We start from the raw sequence: 16,564 nt of genomic DNA, 5'->3' as shown, positions 1-16,564 counted from the left end.
TCTGTGTGATCCATTTCCGTGCGCAGAGAAAAATAATCAATTCCTGACCTAATATTACTCATAGTTTGCACAGTTATTCTCTCATTCTCACTCGCTCAATGCACCCCTTCTGTGTGTTCACAAAGCAAATGTCCTCACACAATAACATTCAGGAATAGCCTACTGAAAAATCCCTGAAGTAAGCAGCCCAAATCATTTGTAGAAAACAATGCCATACTGACCTCTAGTGTATAAACGTGGAAGTTACATGGACACCCAAATTAGGGCAGCAGATTGCTGTACATTAGAGGAATGCTGAGGAATTGCTTATAATGATTTTGAGCCCCCCCCCACACACACACTGCCTCTACTTTTTCTATTTAATTATTATTATTTAAAACTCCACATTCACTCATTTAATGCATCAAAGCAGTTGGTGTGCTCATCGCCTGCACGTATTTGATTGGTATAGCAATCGTGTCCCAGTTCAGATTAGGAAATACTCAGTGAGTACATTTAAGCAGGCCTACAAATGAACAAAATTCAATTCATTTGCCTGATGAGCTAACCGCTCGTAATCCTCGAAGGCCCGCCCACTCTCTGAGACTCAGGCGAGACGAGCACAACGTAATCCAGCTGTTTCCGCAGCTACAATGACGGCCAACACCAGGTACAAGAGCCGGATGATCAAATCAGGTAGGCATGTAGCAATATGAAAAACACGTCTTTGGTTTGTTTAATGGTGCGCAGAAGAGTGTGTTTCCTATATGCGTTCTGTACGCGCTAACGACTCTCTGGTCTCTGTGTGCATCGGCGCGGTGTCTTCGCTGCTCGTCCTCCACCTGCCGCCGCGTTCAATGGCATCCCCGCTGATTCCAAACTACCGATTTTGGCTCCTGCACCAATGGCAGAGGATGGAGAGGTAAGTGCAGATCAATTAAGCCCAAATGCACGGTTCGCCCGTTGCGCGCGCGTATGTGTGTTTTCACCCTTTCAAACGAGCATCTGCCACTCAGTTCTTTATACAGTAAAGAGCATATCCCCGTGCGATCATTTGCAGCGTTGTGTTAGTGGGGACGACAGATACGAACACTCATCGTTTGAATTTGTGAATTTACTTACATTTCTGAATTCACATCCTTGCGCGTTATCTTTTGGATACATTCTCTCAGAACACCTGGTATATAGCTCATAGGTGAGAGTGATGCTATCAGCGTGAAATAATGAAATGGATTCAGGGCAGCTATGAATAGCCGCCATCCGTCAAAGCGCCCCCCATTCTTCCCGTGGTGCACCGGCGGATGTTGTCTTGATTCTGTGCCCGAAGTAGGTTATGGATGCGGCACAGCGGTGGACTGCCATCCCGCTGTTCACTGATCACAGGCCTGTGGTGGGGGGCCATGTAGATTGCGCTCACAAGATACAGACATACAAGATTCTAGCCTACTTTGTAGCCAGATGATGATGTGTCATGTCATGTGTAAGTTATCCATGCTGTTAATGTGTAATGTCAATGCAGCAGCGCTGAGGCAGGGCACCATACTGATCACAATAGCCAGCTGTAGTCTATATAATTCTTATATTTGGCCAGGGAAAGGTTATGTTGTGCATTGGTGTGTGTTAACTGCCTATATGACAAAGGCTCTTACACACACACACACACACACACACACACACACACACAAACACACACACACACAAACACACACACACACACACACACACACACAATGTGTCTGGTGAACAGTGGCCCCTGTGCTGTAGTGCCTATTACTCAGATCATGCAGAAAATGGTAGCATGGCTGGAATGCCTTGAGGCGTTCTGTCTGTCCACGCTGACGGATTTCAGCGAATACGTCCAGGCACTCAGAGAAAGGATGCTCTGTCTCTCCCGGACACTGTTGTTGTTTCGTGGCAATAAATAAACCCACACACACCCTCGGAGTCCAGCTTCAAGCCATTGTGTTCAGCTGTCAGGAGGGAAGGCTGAGGCCAGTCCTCATTAAAGTGTGTGTGTGTGTGTGTGTGTGTGTGTGTGTGTGTGTGTGTCATGTACATGTGCATGTGCATGCATGCATACAGTATATGCATGCAGATTGTGTGTGCATATGTGAGTGTGTGTGTGTACCCTATGTGTGTGTGTGTGTGTGTGTGTGTCATGTACGTGCGCATGCATGCATACAGTATATGCATGCAGATTGTGTGTGCATACTGTATGTGAGTGTGTGTGTGTACCCTATGTGTGTGTGCATGTGTGTGGTATGTAACCAATTGCGTGGTTACGCACTCATGCTGCACTTGCCCAGTAGTGGCCCGTCTGCTCGCTGCTTCTCCTGTTTAAGTTACGCACTGCTGGGCCTGATTGCTCCCTCACACACTTACTCACCTCTCGTGCCAGATAAACGCTTCCTCCTCTATGGTCAAGACACACACACACACACACGCGCGGCGCCATGTAGCTCAGTTGAGATGAAACTGGCCTAACAAACAGATGGAATTATTTTATGTAAGCGGCGTCTTACATAATGCTGGAGAAGTGGGCTGTGTGTAGCATACAGTATGGCTCAGTCACTTTGCTCAGAGAGAGAGAGAGAGAGAGAGAGAGAGAGAGAGGAGAGAGAGAGAGAGAGAGAAGGGGAGAGAGAAAGAGGAGTAGGAGGAGAGAGAGCGAAGCCATAGAGCCGAGACAGAGAGAGGGAGAGACAGATGCCATAGAGCTGAGAGGGAGAGAGAGAGAGAGAAGGCGAGAGAGGGAGAGAGAGAGATGCCATAGGGCCAAGACAGAGAGGGAGAAGGGTAGAGAGAGGGAGAGAGAGGAAGAGAGAGATGCCATAGGGCGGAGAGAGAGGGAGAGAGAGAGATGCCATAGGGCGGAGAGAGAGAGAAGGGGAGAGAGGGAGAGAGATATGCCATAGGGCGGAGAGAGAGAAGGGGAGAGAGAGATGCCATAGGGCGGAGAGAGAGAGAGGGAGAGAGAGATGCCATAGGCCTGATGGGGGGTCCTAGAGGAGGGAGGGGAGGGCTCTGCTCTCCCACTGTCTGTGTCAGCCATGTTCATTTCAATAAAACATGGCAGGAATCCGGGGCATGGCCTACTAATGTAGCACATGACTGCGGGACACAGTGCCACCGTCAGGGGAGTGGGCCACTAGTGCCAGTTATGTGCTAGGCTGTCATGGCATGCGGAGGGTAACAGCGTGTGTGTGTGAGTGTGTGTGTGTGTGTCTGTGTAGCATATGTGTAACTATTTCCATCTGTGTGCCAGGCTGTTATGGCATGCTCAAATGTATGTGTGTGTAATAAATGTATGTGTGTGGTATAAACCTACCTAGAGGTCATCAGGTGTAGACCAGGCTGAGGCCAGTCCATCAGCTGTGAACCAGGCTGAGGCTTTAGTCAGTCATCAGTGGTCTGACTTTTGACCTCTGCTCTCCGTCCGCCCCAGGATAAAGACTACGTGGGCTTCGCCACTCTACCCAACCAGGTGCACAGGAAGTCTGTCAAGAAGGGCTTTGACTTTACCCTGATGGTGGCAGGTAAGACAAACACACACACACACACACACACACACACACACACACACACACACACACACAAACGCACCTGGAGAGATACCAGCTAGATCTGGTATGGCTTCAATCCTGATGTGGCCCAGATACACTGTAATATGGGAACAGACCTCTGGATTTTTAAGCCCTGATTTTGAAATGATGGCATGTCAGTGACAATCACCGATGATCTGAAGTAATCAGAGGTAGTGCAGTGTTCTGTTGCAACAGGAATCGTGATGTGTGTTTGGGTACAGACTTGAATTCAAACAAACATGATTGATTTAATTGAGCCCTGTCTATTCTATAATAAGCTTTATTTGTATAATAATGAGCTTTATTTGTATAGCACCTTTCATACACAGAATGCAGCTCAAAGTAGCCTGACAAGCCACCCACATCATGATGTAGGGTCTAGGAACTTACCATAGGCACTGCTCAATCTGAGGGGCGGGATAAACGGTTGTCTTTTAAATTTCCTCTGCACGCAATAGAATAGCGCTACAACTCATGAGTCCCATGCATTTTCCCACCAGCGGAGCTAGTTGGCTAGTTGATCAAACTTTGCCAATTTAAAAAAAGCTTAACTGGAGTCGCGATTCAAAGACCGCTGTTTGCCAGCAGCAGCATCCATCTTTGTTTTCAAGTAGCAGGAAATTCACGCGGAACCGTCGCCGACTCTATACACAATGTGATTGGCCTGATAGAAGTTTCATTTTTCCAGCTCGCAAGCCAACAGAGAGTTGCTAGACTACCCTGGCTGCAAATTACATTGGCTGCCGCTAGGGTGCGTCTAGATTTCTAGGTTAAGATCAAAGTGCTTTTGGAATTCTATGATCTTCATGGTTGCAATTGTGATTTTAAACTGCCAAGAGCTCAGTTGTTACTGTGTGATTGTGCTCAAAACCAGCTCCCAGTCGTGCCTGACTCCTTCTGTAGCTCTGGTCTGCTCAACCTTGTTCTAAAAATGCATGACTGAAAAAAAATCTGGAGGTGAGGATTGAGGAGCTTAATCTGGGCCAAATCCACGCTTAATCTGGGCCACACCAAACCAGCCTCTATCACTCCTTACATTCTTGCATGCTGCATGACAGGTCCATTGTGCATTTTCTGTGTGTGTTTCTCACTGTGATTTCCTGAACTGGGCCTTTAGGAGAGTCTGGCTTGGGCAAGTCCACTCTGGTGAACAGCCTGTTTCTCACGGACCTCCACAAGGACAGGAAGCTACTGAATGCTGAAGGTGAGACTATAGAGAGACCTCTGCCATCCTCTACAATTACATAAGAAAGCATTAAGTGTGGGTGAGTGTGCCAGTGTGTATATATATAGTAAGTATAAGTATATATACTTCATTACATTATTATTACATTACATTTATGATCCCGTGAGGGAAATTTGGTCTCTGCATTTATCCCAATCCGTGAATTAGTGAAACACACTCAGCACACAGTGAACACACAGTGAGGTGAAGCACACACCAATCCCGGCTCAGTGAGCTGCCTGCAACAACAGCAGCGCTCGGGGAGCAGTGAGGGGTTAGGTGCCTTGCTCAAGGGCACATCAGCCGTGCCTACTGGTCGGGGTTCGAACCGGCAACCCTCTGGTTACAAGTCCAAATCACTAACCAGTAGGCCACGGCTGCCCCCAAAGTGTAAGTGTGTAAGTGAGTTAGTGTGAGTGTGTAAGTGAGCCAGTGTCTAAGGGCCCGTCCCATTTCTCCCCCCTTAAAACTTCCACTTGGTTTTGATTGCCCTCAACATTAAAGTCCCCTCGACAAGGGAAGTGGGGGTGAAGATCTTTCCCTATGAATTGGGACACCACTATATGCTAATTAGCGTAGCGAACATGCTCACCTACTGTATGTCACGCGCAGCGACGACATGTCTACCGGTAGTAGCCTGCTACTATTTTCATTCAGGAACATGCCGGTTCCAGCGGTCATGTTGACTGTTGTGTGGATTGTGCTGGTTTATCTACTACGTCTGGTTAATCAACAAAGATATTCGTGTTCATGTGAACGCTAGAACACATCCTAAATATTGACGAAACTACCCAGATCAGATATATAACGTTATTTGATGGGCAGACTCTCTCAAAGCACTCAGCAGATATTATGAACATCGTCAGATAGCTTCGTGAGATATTTTCTAACATTAGTGTTCAAAACTCAACAGTCCATTGGATGTGCATCAAACTAACATATTCCAACATATTTCAAAATTTTAATATGCTTATTTGCGAAAATATATGAACAATGCAATTGTTCCTTTCCAGCGGTGTCAGCCATCTTGGTTGAAAAATGTGGCCGGCTGGCTGAGCTCGCACGGTATCCTGGGTAATTTCATTTCCCACTTCGTTTTAAGCCTGCATCGGTCCTGGCTATAGCACTTCCCCATGCTCCCTAAAGTAATGGGACACCCACCCAATGGGGCAAAAATCTAGGGGAAGGGGAGGTATTGGGACGTGCCCTAAGTGTGTCAGTATGTAAGTGTGTGTAAGTGAGTTAGTGTGTAAGTGTGTGGAAAAAAGAACCCTCTAAATGTCTACCTCCTGAACATGGCAGTTGAAACATTGTGGGTGTTGGAAAGAGGGACAAATTAATATTATCGTGTATTTTTGAGCTTGTCCACTTTCCAGACTGACTGCCCTGGGGGCAATGCTGTCCTGCTGGCGTTCTGTGTGTGGGCGTTGAAGCAGATAGTCAGCCTGTTCTCAGAGATAGACGAGTGTGGTACTGTCACACTCTACTTCTCTAGTGCCATACATCACATTCTTACACTTATGTAATGTTCACTTCTCCCAACTACACCCAGAAGCCTATACTGTAAGACTCCACACACTGTAAAGCACTATGGGAAATGTAGTCACTACAGGCAATACTATAACAGTGACAACACTCTGAAACTGACCTATTTTCAATTCTTATGAAAGCACATGCATATAATGATGAAACATACACTTCTGTTGTGCTCAAAGTTGCATTGAATTCAGGTGTCTGAGAGGCTAGTTGAATGAGAGACTAATGGAGTACATTTTTAACAGTGCAACTGTGATGCTAACTGACTAGGGGCCATATCTTATCATCATATCAAGTCTTTTTCGCCATGCACTCCACTTCCATTGAACATGGCGCCCACGGGTGTGTCCATGAAAGCAAAAGGTGTGTTCAGGCGCATGATCCAAAACTCGATATCTTACACCCACTAAAAATCATTACGCCACTGACCAAGAAAAACTTGGTCTATAGCGAAATGTGGATATATAACTCAATGGTGAAGACGCACGGTCACAAGATATAAGCAGCAGCCCTTAACAACGAGTCCCAAGCAACGACTCATTTTCAGGATGAATATCCTTAGGAGTTTTATTCAGTCATTCGAACATTATTAGGGTAAGTTTTTCAGGCTATGTTTTCGATTGTAATACCTTGTCAGTCAATAGTGTTAGTAAATAACTGAGTGTAGAACTGTTTTGTTATTGCCTATGAGACCCGGTGAAGTTAGTTTCAGTTCAGTTTGCCCATGAGTTCAAATAATAGGCGAGTGCAGATATAGGCTGTATTCTGCTAGTCACACACAGGTTTTAGTAAAGTGTATTATCGTGCAAGCAGATTCATTCAGATGCGGACTGAAAATACAGAAAGGGAATGACAAATGACTAATTAAGAAACATAAGAACAACCCTTTTTAACAATGCGACCGCGATGTCCGATCACAAAATTCCGCGGACTGGCCTTAAATGTCTTTCAACTTTACTTCTCTGACCTGGCGTTTCAGATTGCTAAAATAGGGCCCTAGATCTGCTTTAAGAGGCTTCTGCTGCTGTTGTTGCAGTCTCAAGGAACATGCAATCTCTACATCTGTTAGTCAGTGACAGTGTACCAGTGATCTTAACCTCCTAGATCTGCTGTACATGATGGCTGTTTCTGCTGCTGCTGTAGTTGCAGTGTCAAGGAACATGTAACCCCTACATCTGTTAGTCAGTGACAGTGTAGCAGTGATCTTAACCTCCTAGATCTGCTGTACATGATTGCTGTTTCTACTGCTGTTGCTGTTGCAATGATAAAACAAAGAGACAGACTGGCCCTTTAGTATTCAGTCAGTAGTTGGTGCAGTACTGGCTTTGGCAAACTAGATCTTCTGTAAGATGCTGCTGTGCTGATGAGACAAAAACATCTTCTAACCAACAGATGAACGTAAACAAATAAGTGACGTTCTGGACTGGAAGGTTCTGAGAGTGCTGCACTGAGCTGAGTGAACAGTGAGCTGCTGTAAAGGCCCCGGATGAAGAGTTTGGTTCCAAAACGCTATATCTCCATTTTTAAACACATTAAAAAGTCATGCTATTTAATTGTGTATTTCAGGTAATATCAATCAGATTGCAGTTGTGTTGTTTGGATTGAGTAAAGATAAATCAAATAATAATATCCAATTACATTTCTACTGAAATTACTTGGAAAACAAAATGTGAAAATTAATTAAAATGGTGGATACGTTTTGGAACCAAACTCTTCGAATATAGTCCTGCGCCTGTGTCCCGCACATGAGAATTGTATAATCAACGCGGCATGCAGGGGTGTGGTGTGCCTCCCAACAACGTCTTTGACGCACGTAAATGTGCACAGAGGAGTATGCCACTTCCTTAAGACTCAGCTGGACACAGCTGCTGCTCCCACGACAAAGGGTTGCTGCAGACAGAACTTGACAGGTGGTGTTGGGGGTGGTGGGTGTGAAAAAATGGAATGAATTCACAAGTTAGTCAGAGTGAGTTGAGAGCGCTGAGTATTTTAGCAATGATGCATCAGGGTGTGAAACTGATAAAGAAAACACTCTCACAGAAATACACTCTCACAAAGGTGTTTTCCTGGAAGGACAATTACAGGAAATGGATACAATCCAGTGTTTTTTAAAATGGAATTTGCTTTTATATATTGTCTTGATGGGGCAAACAGTGTGTGTGTCTGTGTATGTGTGTGTGTGTGTGTGTTTTACAGCAGATGTACAGCAAAGGGTATGCAGTATAAGGGTGGCAGTGCTCTTTAGCCAGTATGTTAGATGTGGTATGTTCGGAGGAATTGCTAGTCCAATTGCTGTATCAGGTTCAGACATGTTCTTGACATTTGAGAAAATTAGTCGATGGACTTTTAAAGGTTAACCAGACGAAGAGTTAGTCTTTTGTGGTGTTGGTGGTGGTGGTGGGGAGGCTTTTCTTCTTTTCATTTTCAATATGTTGGCCAGGAAAAGGCCTACAATGCAGCTTAAACCCTATCATTGCCGACTAAACCCCAGTCCACTGCAGCCTAAACCCCCTGCATTGCAGACTAAGCCCCCTGCATTGCAGACTAAACCCCCAGCATTGCAGACTAAACCCCAGTCCACTGCAGTCTAAACCCCCAGTCTACTGCAGCCTAAACCCCAGTCCACTGCAGCCTAAACCCCCAGTCCACTGCAGACTAAACCCCCAGTCCACTGCGGCCTAAACCCCCAGCATTGCAGACTAAACCCCCAGCATTGCAGACTAAACCCCAGTCCACTGCAGACTAAACCCCCAGCATTGCAGACTAAACCCCAGTCCACTTCAGACTAAACCCCCAGTCCACTACAGAGTAAACCCCTAGTCCACAGCAGCCTAAACCCCAGTCCACTGCAGCCTAAACCCCGAGCACTAGTGCCTGTCGTCCTTTGGCGTTTCTATTGCTCACGCTGACTGTGTGTCCTTCTCCTGCAGAGCGGATCAGCCAGACAGTGGAGATCACCAAGCACACTGTGGACATCGAGGAGAAGGGGGTGAAGCTCAAACTGACCATCGTGGACACGCCTGGCTTTGGGGACGCCGTCAACAACACAGACTGGTTCGTGGGCATTTATTTATTGTGGTAATCAGTGATTGTGACTGTGACAGGGGGGAAAGAAGCACTGAGACTTTTTATTTAAATTCACTGTTCACTGTTAAAGCAACACCAAAGCACTTTTCCTCTGTCACACGCACACTATTTGTTTATCCAGCACTGGCTTTGCAAATAACGATGTCCACAGACAAGGTAGAGTATGTTTCATAATTTTATGAAAGTATGATGCATTGCGACATCAGAGGCACTTCAAATTTGTAGTTTCTTATGTCTCATTCCATTGAACTACAGATCCGCTACCTGATCTGGCAAACTAACATAGTGCGGTTATAGCCGATAGAGGGCCACAAAGCGAATGCAGAAGTGCCGTTCAACCTGTTACGAGTTGATGAACCACTGAAACTATTTTGGAAACATTATTTTAAGGTACAAAAAACTCTTTGGTGTTGCTTTAAATCATTGTGGTGGTCAGTGATTACTGTGACAGACTTTTAATTTGAATTCACTCAGTTATTCATATGGGTGCCAGATAAGCATGAGGCAGCACTAGATATCTGCTGAAATGGACCGTTTTATTCCCCAGCCTAATATGAGGGTTGTAAATGAGCATCTGAGCATATTTTTCATACACCAACATTGCATACCTTCTATGTTAGCATCAGTAAAATACTTTGTTCATCTATTCCATCTATGATAAACTGATATACTATAGTTCTAATCTTGGCCAACTAGATATGCTCTAAGATGGTGCTGTTGCACTCATAAGGCAAATGGACACGCAACTTTATCTTTGCACCCAACCTGGGGGTGGTGGTAGCATTGAGTCTAAGGAGCTGCTAAAGCATGCATTAGGCTGAAAGGTTGTAGGTTCAAGTGCCGATTGCCACCTTGATCAGTGACCTTGTGACCTTGAGCAAGGCACTTAACCCTGAGAATCTCTGGGGAGAGAGGCCCTAGTCATAATTGACATAGTAGCATAAAATGCTAATGGCAATTAGCATTAGATTTGCTGAAAATGTTGAGTGTTTTATTAAATGTAATGTTATCAGTTGTATTTATTTATCCTTGCTACTATGCTTTTATTTTTATGCAGTTTTTTGTGAAGCACTTTCTGATTCTGTCTGTGAAAAATGCTATATAAATAAAATTGACTTCGCTTTGGATAAAAGCATCAGCCAAGAGAATAAGCAAGTTGAACTAAGTATATTTTATTGTCACAGACAGTGAACACTGGTCTGTTGTAAGACACTAAGCATCATTAATTATAATCAGCAGCCATTTGTGCTGTATTGTGAGTTAGCATTAAGGAAATGGTGGCCTTCTAAAATGCAAAAATATCCTGTGGTTAACCTCAGACGTGAGAGATATGAAATACATACCGAGTTCAAATGCGAGGTCAAAACCTTAGCACTGTCTTGTTTCATTTCCGTTTCTCAGAGAAATAAGCATTACAGTTGTGTTATACAATAGCCCAAAGGAGAAAGCCATCCTTTAAATGTAGAAAAGAAATCATACCAAACCTGTCATAGAGTCAGAGGCCATCATATGGGACAGAATAGGCATATACACGTAATCAGAGGTTAAAGTGGGATTTGGTAGGTGGGGGAATCCTAAAATCCAGTGTTGGTGCAACGGGGAAAAGTGACTCACCGTTGGATAACATATTGAGTATTGTGGTGTAGCAATACTTTTTGAAGAATTGCTAGCTTCTTGGTCACCTCTGTACACGTGAAAAATTAACTCACCATTTATTTTAATAATATCATCGCGCTATATCGTTGTTATGAAGAAATATATGTATTATTAATTTATCTGAGGTGGTGGAACTGCATCCCCCCCCCCCCACACGCACACACTTTAACCCCTGCACGTAATTATTATAAACTTATATTATTATCATGATAAATAACTGTTCTTCATATTAGCTCTAATGAACAGTGGTCCTATCTCTGGTCATAGCTGGAAGACGATAACGGACTACGTCGACCAGCAGTTTGAGCAGTACTTCAGAGACGAGAGCGGCCTCAACAGGAAGAACATCCAGGACAACCGCGTCCACTGCTGCCTCTACTTCATCCCCCCGTTTGGCCACGGGTAACTTTACACACTTTACACACTTTACACACTAACTCTCACTAACACTCCCCTGGGCACAGGTACGCACCACACACACTACCTTTACACTCCTGGGCACCAGGGGGCACCACACACCATAGAACCACATGGAACCACAGGACTAGGAGAAAGAGTACAACATAGATATTAGAAAGCTAGATACTGCATTGGGCTCGAGTTCTATTAGGTGACATACGTAAACGCGGCCGCCATATTGCTGGGGGCAACACGTTTACTGTCTATGGGCAACACTTGCCGGCAATCAGAGACAACTGATTTCCAGTCAGAGTCACATGCTTCTCCATTGGCCTCCAGTTATTGATTGCCCCCACCAAGATGGCGATGCTATTTACGTATGTTAGGGAGCCCAGTGCGGTATCTAGCTTTCTAATATCTATGGCGTATAAGTTGTACACTGCTGGTATTAGTAGAAATGATTAGACCTCCAATTATTATTACTATTAGTATTACTATACTATACTATTGCTATTATGAGTTATTAGCTCTATCACCGTTACTACTGTTATCAATATTACAGAATGCTATTACGGTGACTACTGCTGGCTCCATAGCAGTGATGCTGGTGACAGTGATGAGTGTTTGCACTGCAGCACTCACTACTCATGGGGGGTGTAGGAATGGTGATATTTACAGAGGCAGCTGCGTCAATGTGAGTAGGGATATCAGACGAACTACGATGGTTTTTAAACTGGGTTGACCTCTGACCTCACAGCCTGCGTCCCGTGGACGTGGAGTTCATGAAGGCCCTGCAGGAGAAGGTCAGCATCGTGCCCCTCATCTCCAAGGCCGACTGCCTGACGCCAGCCGAGATCCGCAGAATGAAGGACAGGGTGAGTGGGCACCGCTCTACGCATCCTCTGACTCACTCATTCTCTATTCTGGGGGACACACTGAAACACAGCGAGGCCATTCATCTCCAAATAACTGTATAACAAGTTTAACAATAACTGTATAAAAAGTACACACAAAGTTAAATCACACTTTACATTTAAAATGATAAATGTTATATTTATTGACATAAATTACATTAATATAGTGTAGATAAAGATGAAGATTTTTGGTATTGGAATTGGATAGTATCTGCATATTAGTATTTTTTATGACCGGTATATAACTAATAAAGGCTGTTTCATTTATAGCTCCTGTTTGTGCCCAGGAGCGATAATGTTTTAAACATCTTCTCCTTTATTTAAAAGAAGCTTATAAATCCCCCAAACTCATCTCCCTGGAAGCACTCTTGTGTGTTTCTGCTTGATTGCGTTTGGTTTATTTTGTTTTTGTTTGTTTACCACCTTCACCGCTGTCATGGCTGTCCTTTCTGGCTGACGTAAAGTGCTGAGCTCATGGTTACGCCAGGCCTCTGTGGAACACTGGCTGATTTTCCACTGTTTTTCATTTTCTCTTTTTCTCATTGACACCCCCCACCACCACCACCACCCACCACCACCACCACCGCTCTCTCTCTCAAGGTGAGGGAGGAGATTGAGCAATTTGGGATCAAGGTGTACCAGTTTCCGGACTGTGATTCTGATGAGGATGAAGAGTTTAAGCAGCAGGATCGGGAACTGAAGGCAAGAAACACCAGGCTAGCTCTGCACTGTACAAAAGATTAACATATTCAACATAATTCAGTCAAGCCATCTTGTTTTTAAGTTAAGTTGTCAAGTTATCTCAAGTTAACTTATCAAGTTTATTACATAGAAACTTGACACTACTCATTGACATAACTCAGTCGAGGCACCAGGATGACTTATATATACAGTAAATAATTATTATATTATAATTATATATAATTCATTACTGTGTGAGTGTGGAACGGATGTGGCTCTGACATGGCCCAGCGCGCTTGGTGTGTGTAGTGTGCTGCTTGGTGTGTGTAGTGTGTGTAGTGTGCTGCTTAGTGTGTGTAGTGTGTGTAGTGTGCTGCTTGGTGTGTGTAGTGTGCTGCTTGGTGTGTGTGGTGTATGTACTGTGCTGCTTGATGTGTGTGGTGTGCTGCTTGGTGTGTGTGGTGTGTGTACTGTGCTGCTTGGTGTGTGTAGTGTGTGTACTGTGCTGCTTGGTGTATGTGGTGTGTGTACTGTGCTGCTTGGTGTGTGTAGTGTGTGTAGTGTGCTGCTTGGTGTGTGTACTGTGCTGCTTGGTGTGTGTAGTGTGTGTAGTGTGCTGCTTGGTGTGTGTAGTGTGCTGCTTGGTGTGTGTGGTGTGTGTACTGTGCTGCTTGGTGTGTGTAGTGTGTGTAGTGTGCTGCTTGGTGTGTGTAGTGTGTGTAGTGTGCTGCTTAGTGTGTGTAGTGTGTGTAGTGTGCTGCTTGGTGTGTGTAGTGTGTGTAGTGTGCTGCTTAGTGTGTGTAGTGTGTGTAGTGTGCTGCTTGGTGTGTGTAGTGTGCTGCTTGGTGTGTGTACTGTGCTGCTTGGTGTGTGTGTAGTGTGTGTAGTGTGCTGCTTGGTGTGTGTAGTGAGCTGCTTAGTGTGTGTAATGAGCTGCTTGGTGTATGTAGTGTGTGTAGTGTGTGTAGTGTGCTGCTTGGTGTGTGTAGTGTGTGTAGTGTGCTGCTTGGTGTGTGTAGTGAGCTGCTTAGTGTGTGTAATGAGCTGCTTGGTGTATGTAGTGTGCTGCTTGGTGTGTGTAGTGTGTGTAGTGTGCTGCTTGGTGTGTGTAGTGTGTAGTGTGCTGTGTGTAGTGTGTAGTGTGCTGTGTGTAGTGTGTAGTGTGCTGTGTGGTGTGTGTGGTGTGCTGCTTGGTGTGTGGTGTGTGTAGTGTGCTGTGTGGTGTGTGTAGTGTGTTGCTTGGTGTGTGTAGTGTGCTGTGTGGTGTGTGTAGTGTGCTGTGTGGTGTGTGTAGTGTGTAGTGTGTAGTGTGCTGTGTGTGGTGTGTGTAGTGTGTAGTGTGCTGTGTGTGGTGTGTCTAGTGTGCTGTGTGTGGTGTGTGTAGTGTGCTGTGTGGTGTGTGTAGTGTGTTGCTTGGTGTGTGTAGTGTGCTGTGTGGTGTGTGTAGTGTGCTGTGTGTAGTGTGTAGTGTGCTGTGTGTGGTGTGTGTAGTGTGTAGTGTGCTGTGTGTGGTGTGTGTAGTGTGTTGCTTGGTGTGTGTAGTGTGTTGCTTGGTGTGTGTAGTGTGCTGTGTGGTGTGTGTAGTGTGGTGTGTGTAGTGTGTAGTGTGTAGTGTGGTGTGTGTAGTGTGCTGTGTGGTGTGTGTAGTGTGCTGTGTGGTGTGTGTAGTGTGTAGTGTGCTGTGTGTAGTGTGTAGTGTGCTGTGTGTAGTGTGTAGTGTGCTGTGTGGTGTGTGTGGTGTGCTGCTTGGTGTGTGGTGTGTGTAGTGTGCTGTGTGGTGTGTGTAGTGTGTTGCTTGGTGTGTGTAGTGTGCTGTGTGGTGTGTGTAGTGTGCTGTGTGGTGTGTGTAGTGTGTAGTGTGTAGTGTGTAGTGTGCTGTGTGTGGTGTGTGTAGTGTGTAGTGTGTTGTGTGTGGTGTGTGTAGTGTGCTGTGTGTGGTGTGTGTAGTGTGCTGTGTGGTGTGTGTAGTGTGTTGCTTGGTGTGTGTAGTGTGCTGTGTGGTGTGTGTAGTGTGCTGTGTGTAGTGTGTAGTGTGCTGTGTGTGGTGTGTGTAGTGTGTAGTGTGCTGTGTGTGGTGTGTGTAGTGTGTTGCTTGGTGTGTGTAGTGTGTTGCTTGGTGTGTGTAGTGTGCTGTGTGGTGTGTGTAGTGTGGTGTGTGTAGTGTGTAGTGTGTAGTGTGGTGTGTGTAGTGTGCTGTGTGGTGTGTGTAGTGTGCTGTGTGGTGTGTGTAGTGTGTTGCTTGGTGTGTGTAGTGTGTGTAGTGTGCTGCTTGGTGTGTGTAGTGTGCTGTGTGGTGTGTGTAGTGTGTTGCTTGGTGTGTGTAGTGTGTTACTTGGTGTGTGTAGTGTGTTGCTTGGTGTGTGTAGTGTGCTGCTTGTGATAGATTAGTGTGCTGACCGTTGCCATCATTAATCTGGATGGTTCTTATCTGGCGGAGTGACCCTGAGAATGGCTGGTTCTGGCCTTTCACAGAGCCAGCCGTGCAGGAAGGGTCTGCTCAAGCGTCACTCTTTAATGTGGCCTACAAGGTTACGTAAGGTCTAGTGCATAATGCACTGAGACACACAGAGCAGAATGTGATGTGCACAGCAGCTTAATGCATTTCCTCAGCTGTGGACTAAAGGACTTAGAACTAAAGGTTCTGCTCTCCAATGTTAAACATAAACATAAACAGATAAACAAGAGCTGAGCTTTATATCTACTCAATACCAGAGAATGTTGCCTATTGACTGCTATGGACTCTAAACTGTGACCTTTGACCTTTAGGAGAGCACCCCTTTTGCAGTGATTGGGAGCAACACAGTGGTTGAGGCAAGAGGCCAGAGGGTTCGAGGCCGACTGTACCCCTGGGGCATCGTGGAAGGTGGGCACAGGATATATTACTTTATCAGTGGGGCATCGTAGAAGGTGGGCACAGGAAACTCTATTATACTCAGTGCAGTCGATGGAAAATGACAGCTGTTTAAGGTTGGCATCATGTTGGCAGGGTACAGAGGACTTTATTATCAGTGCAGTGTATGGAATATGACAGCTATTTAAGGTTGAGTTGTAGCTCTTTAGGGTGGGGCAGAGTCAGAGAAAGAGAGCTGCCATGCGATCACAAGTTCCAATCTGGGTGCTGGAGGGGGCGTAATCTAGTAGCTCATTGACTACGGACCAAGTGTTTTCAGTTCCAAAACTCCCATAATCCGGAAACTGCCATGGAAAAGCGCTGTTTTCTCTGCTGCTCTGGGTGGGGCATTGCTGAAGGAGGCGTATATATGACTCTATTCCTGGGTCCCATAGACAAAACCTTTCCTCCTCTGCTGAAAGCTTTGTTCAGAGGAGTCCTTTATGGAGGCATCTGCTTGACCTTTAACCCAAAGCTGTTTCAAACGTTGGCAGCACTTGTGTCATACTCTTGTAAATGACCTCACATTAAACACCTACTCCACATCATGTATTTTTATTGCACTTTGATATTAACCGTTCTGTATTTTTTTATTGCACTTTGATGTTTGTTG

At 45.2% G+C, this 16,564-nt stretch overlaps 1 protein-coding gene across 1 annotated transcript in view; it reads left to right on the top strand.

The window, feature by feature from the left end:
- The first annotated feature begins 632 nt into the window (after positions 1-632).
- septin5b (septin 5b) overlaps positions 633-16,564 on the top strand; it is an 18,795-nt gene continuing 2,863 nt past the window's right edge. The window contains exons 1-9 of the mRNA XM_076283227.1: positions 633-675; positions 891-901; positions 3,425-3,515; positions 4,681-4,767; positions 9,255-9,378; positions 11,335-11,469; positions 12,224-12,341; positions 12,981-13,082; positions 15,828-15,924. Of these exons, the coding sequence (XP_076139342.1) occupies positions 633-675; positions 891-901; positions 3,425-3,515; positions 4,681-4,767; positions 9,255-9,378; positions 11,335-11,469; positions 12,224-12,341; positions 12,981-13,082; positions 15,828-15,924 (808 nt within the window). The remainder of the gene's footprint in view (positions 676-890; positions 902-3,424; positions 3,516-4,680; positions 4,768-9,254; positions 9,379-11,334; positions 11,470-12,223; positions 12,342-12,980; positions 13,083-15,827; positions 15,925-16,564) is intronic.

This window comes from Alosa pseudoharengus, unplaced genomic scaffold (genome assembly GCF_046254945.1).
Source record: "Alosa pseudoharengus isolate Yale_2024_CS ecotype anadromous, Long Island Sound unplaced genomic scaffold, YU_APseudo_1.1 YU_APseudo_1.1_scf_14, whole genome shotgun sequence".
Lineage (NCBI taxonomy): Eukaryota > Metazoa > Chordata > Actinopteri > Clupeiformes > Clupeidae > Alosa > Alosa pseudoharengus.
The sequence above is the reverse complement of the archived record's forward strand: the minus strand, read 5'-3'. Positions and strand labels throughout refer to the sequence as shown.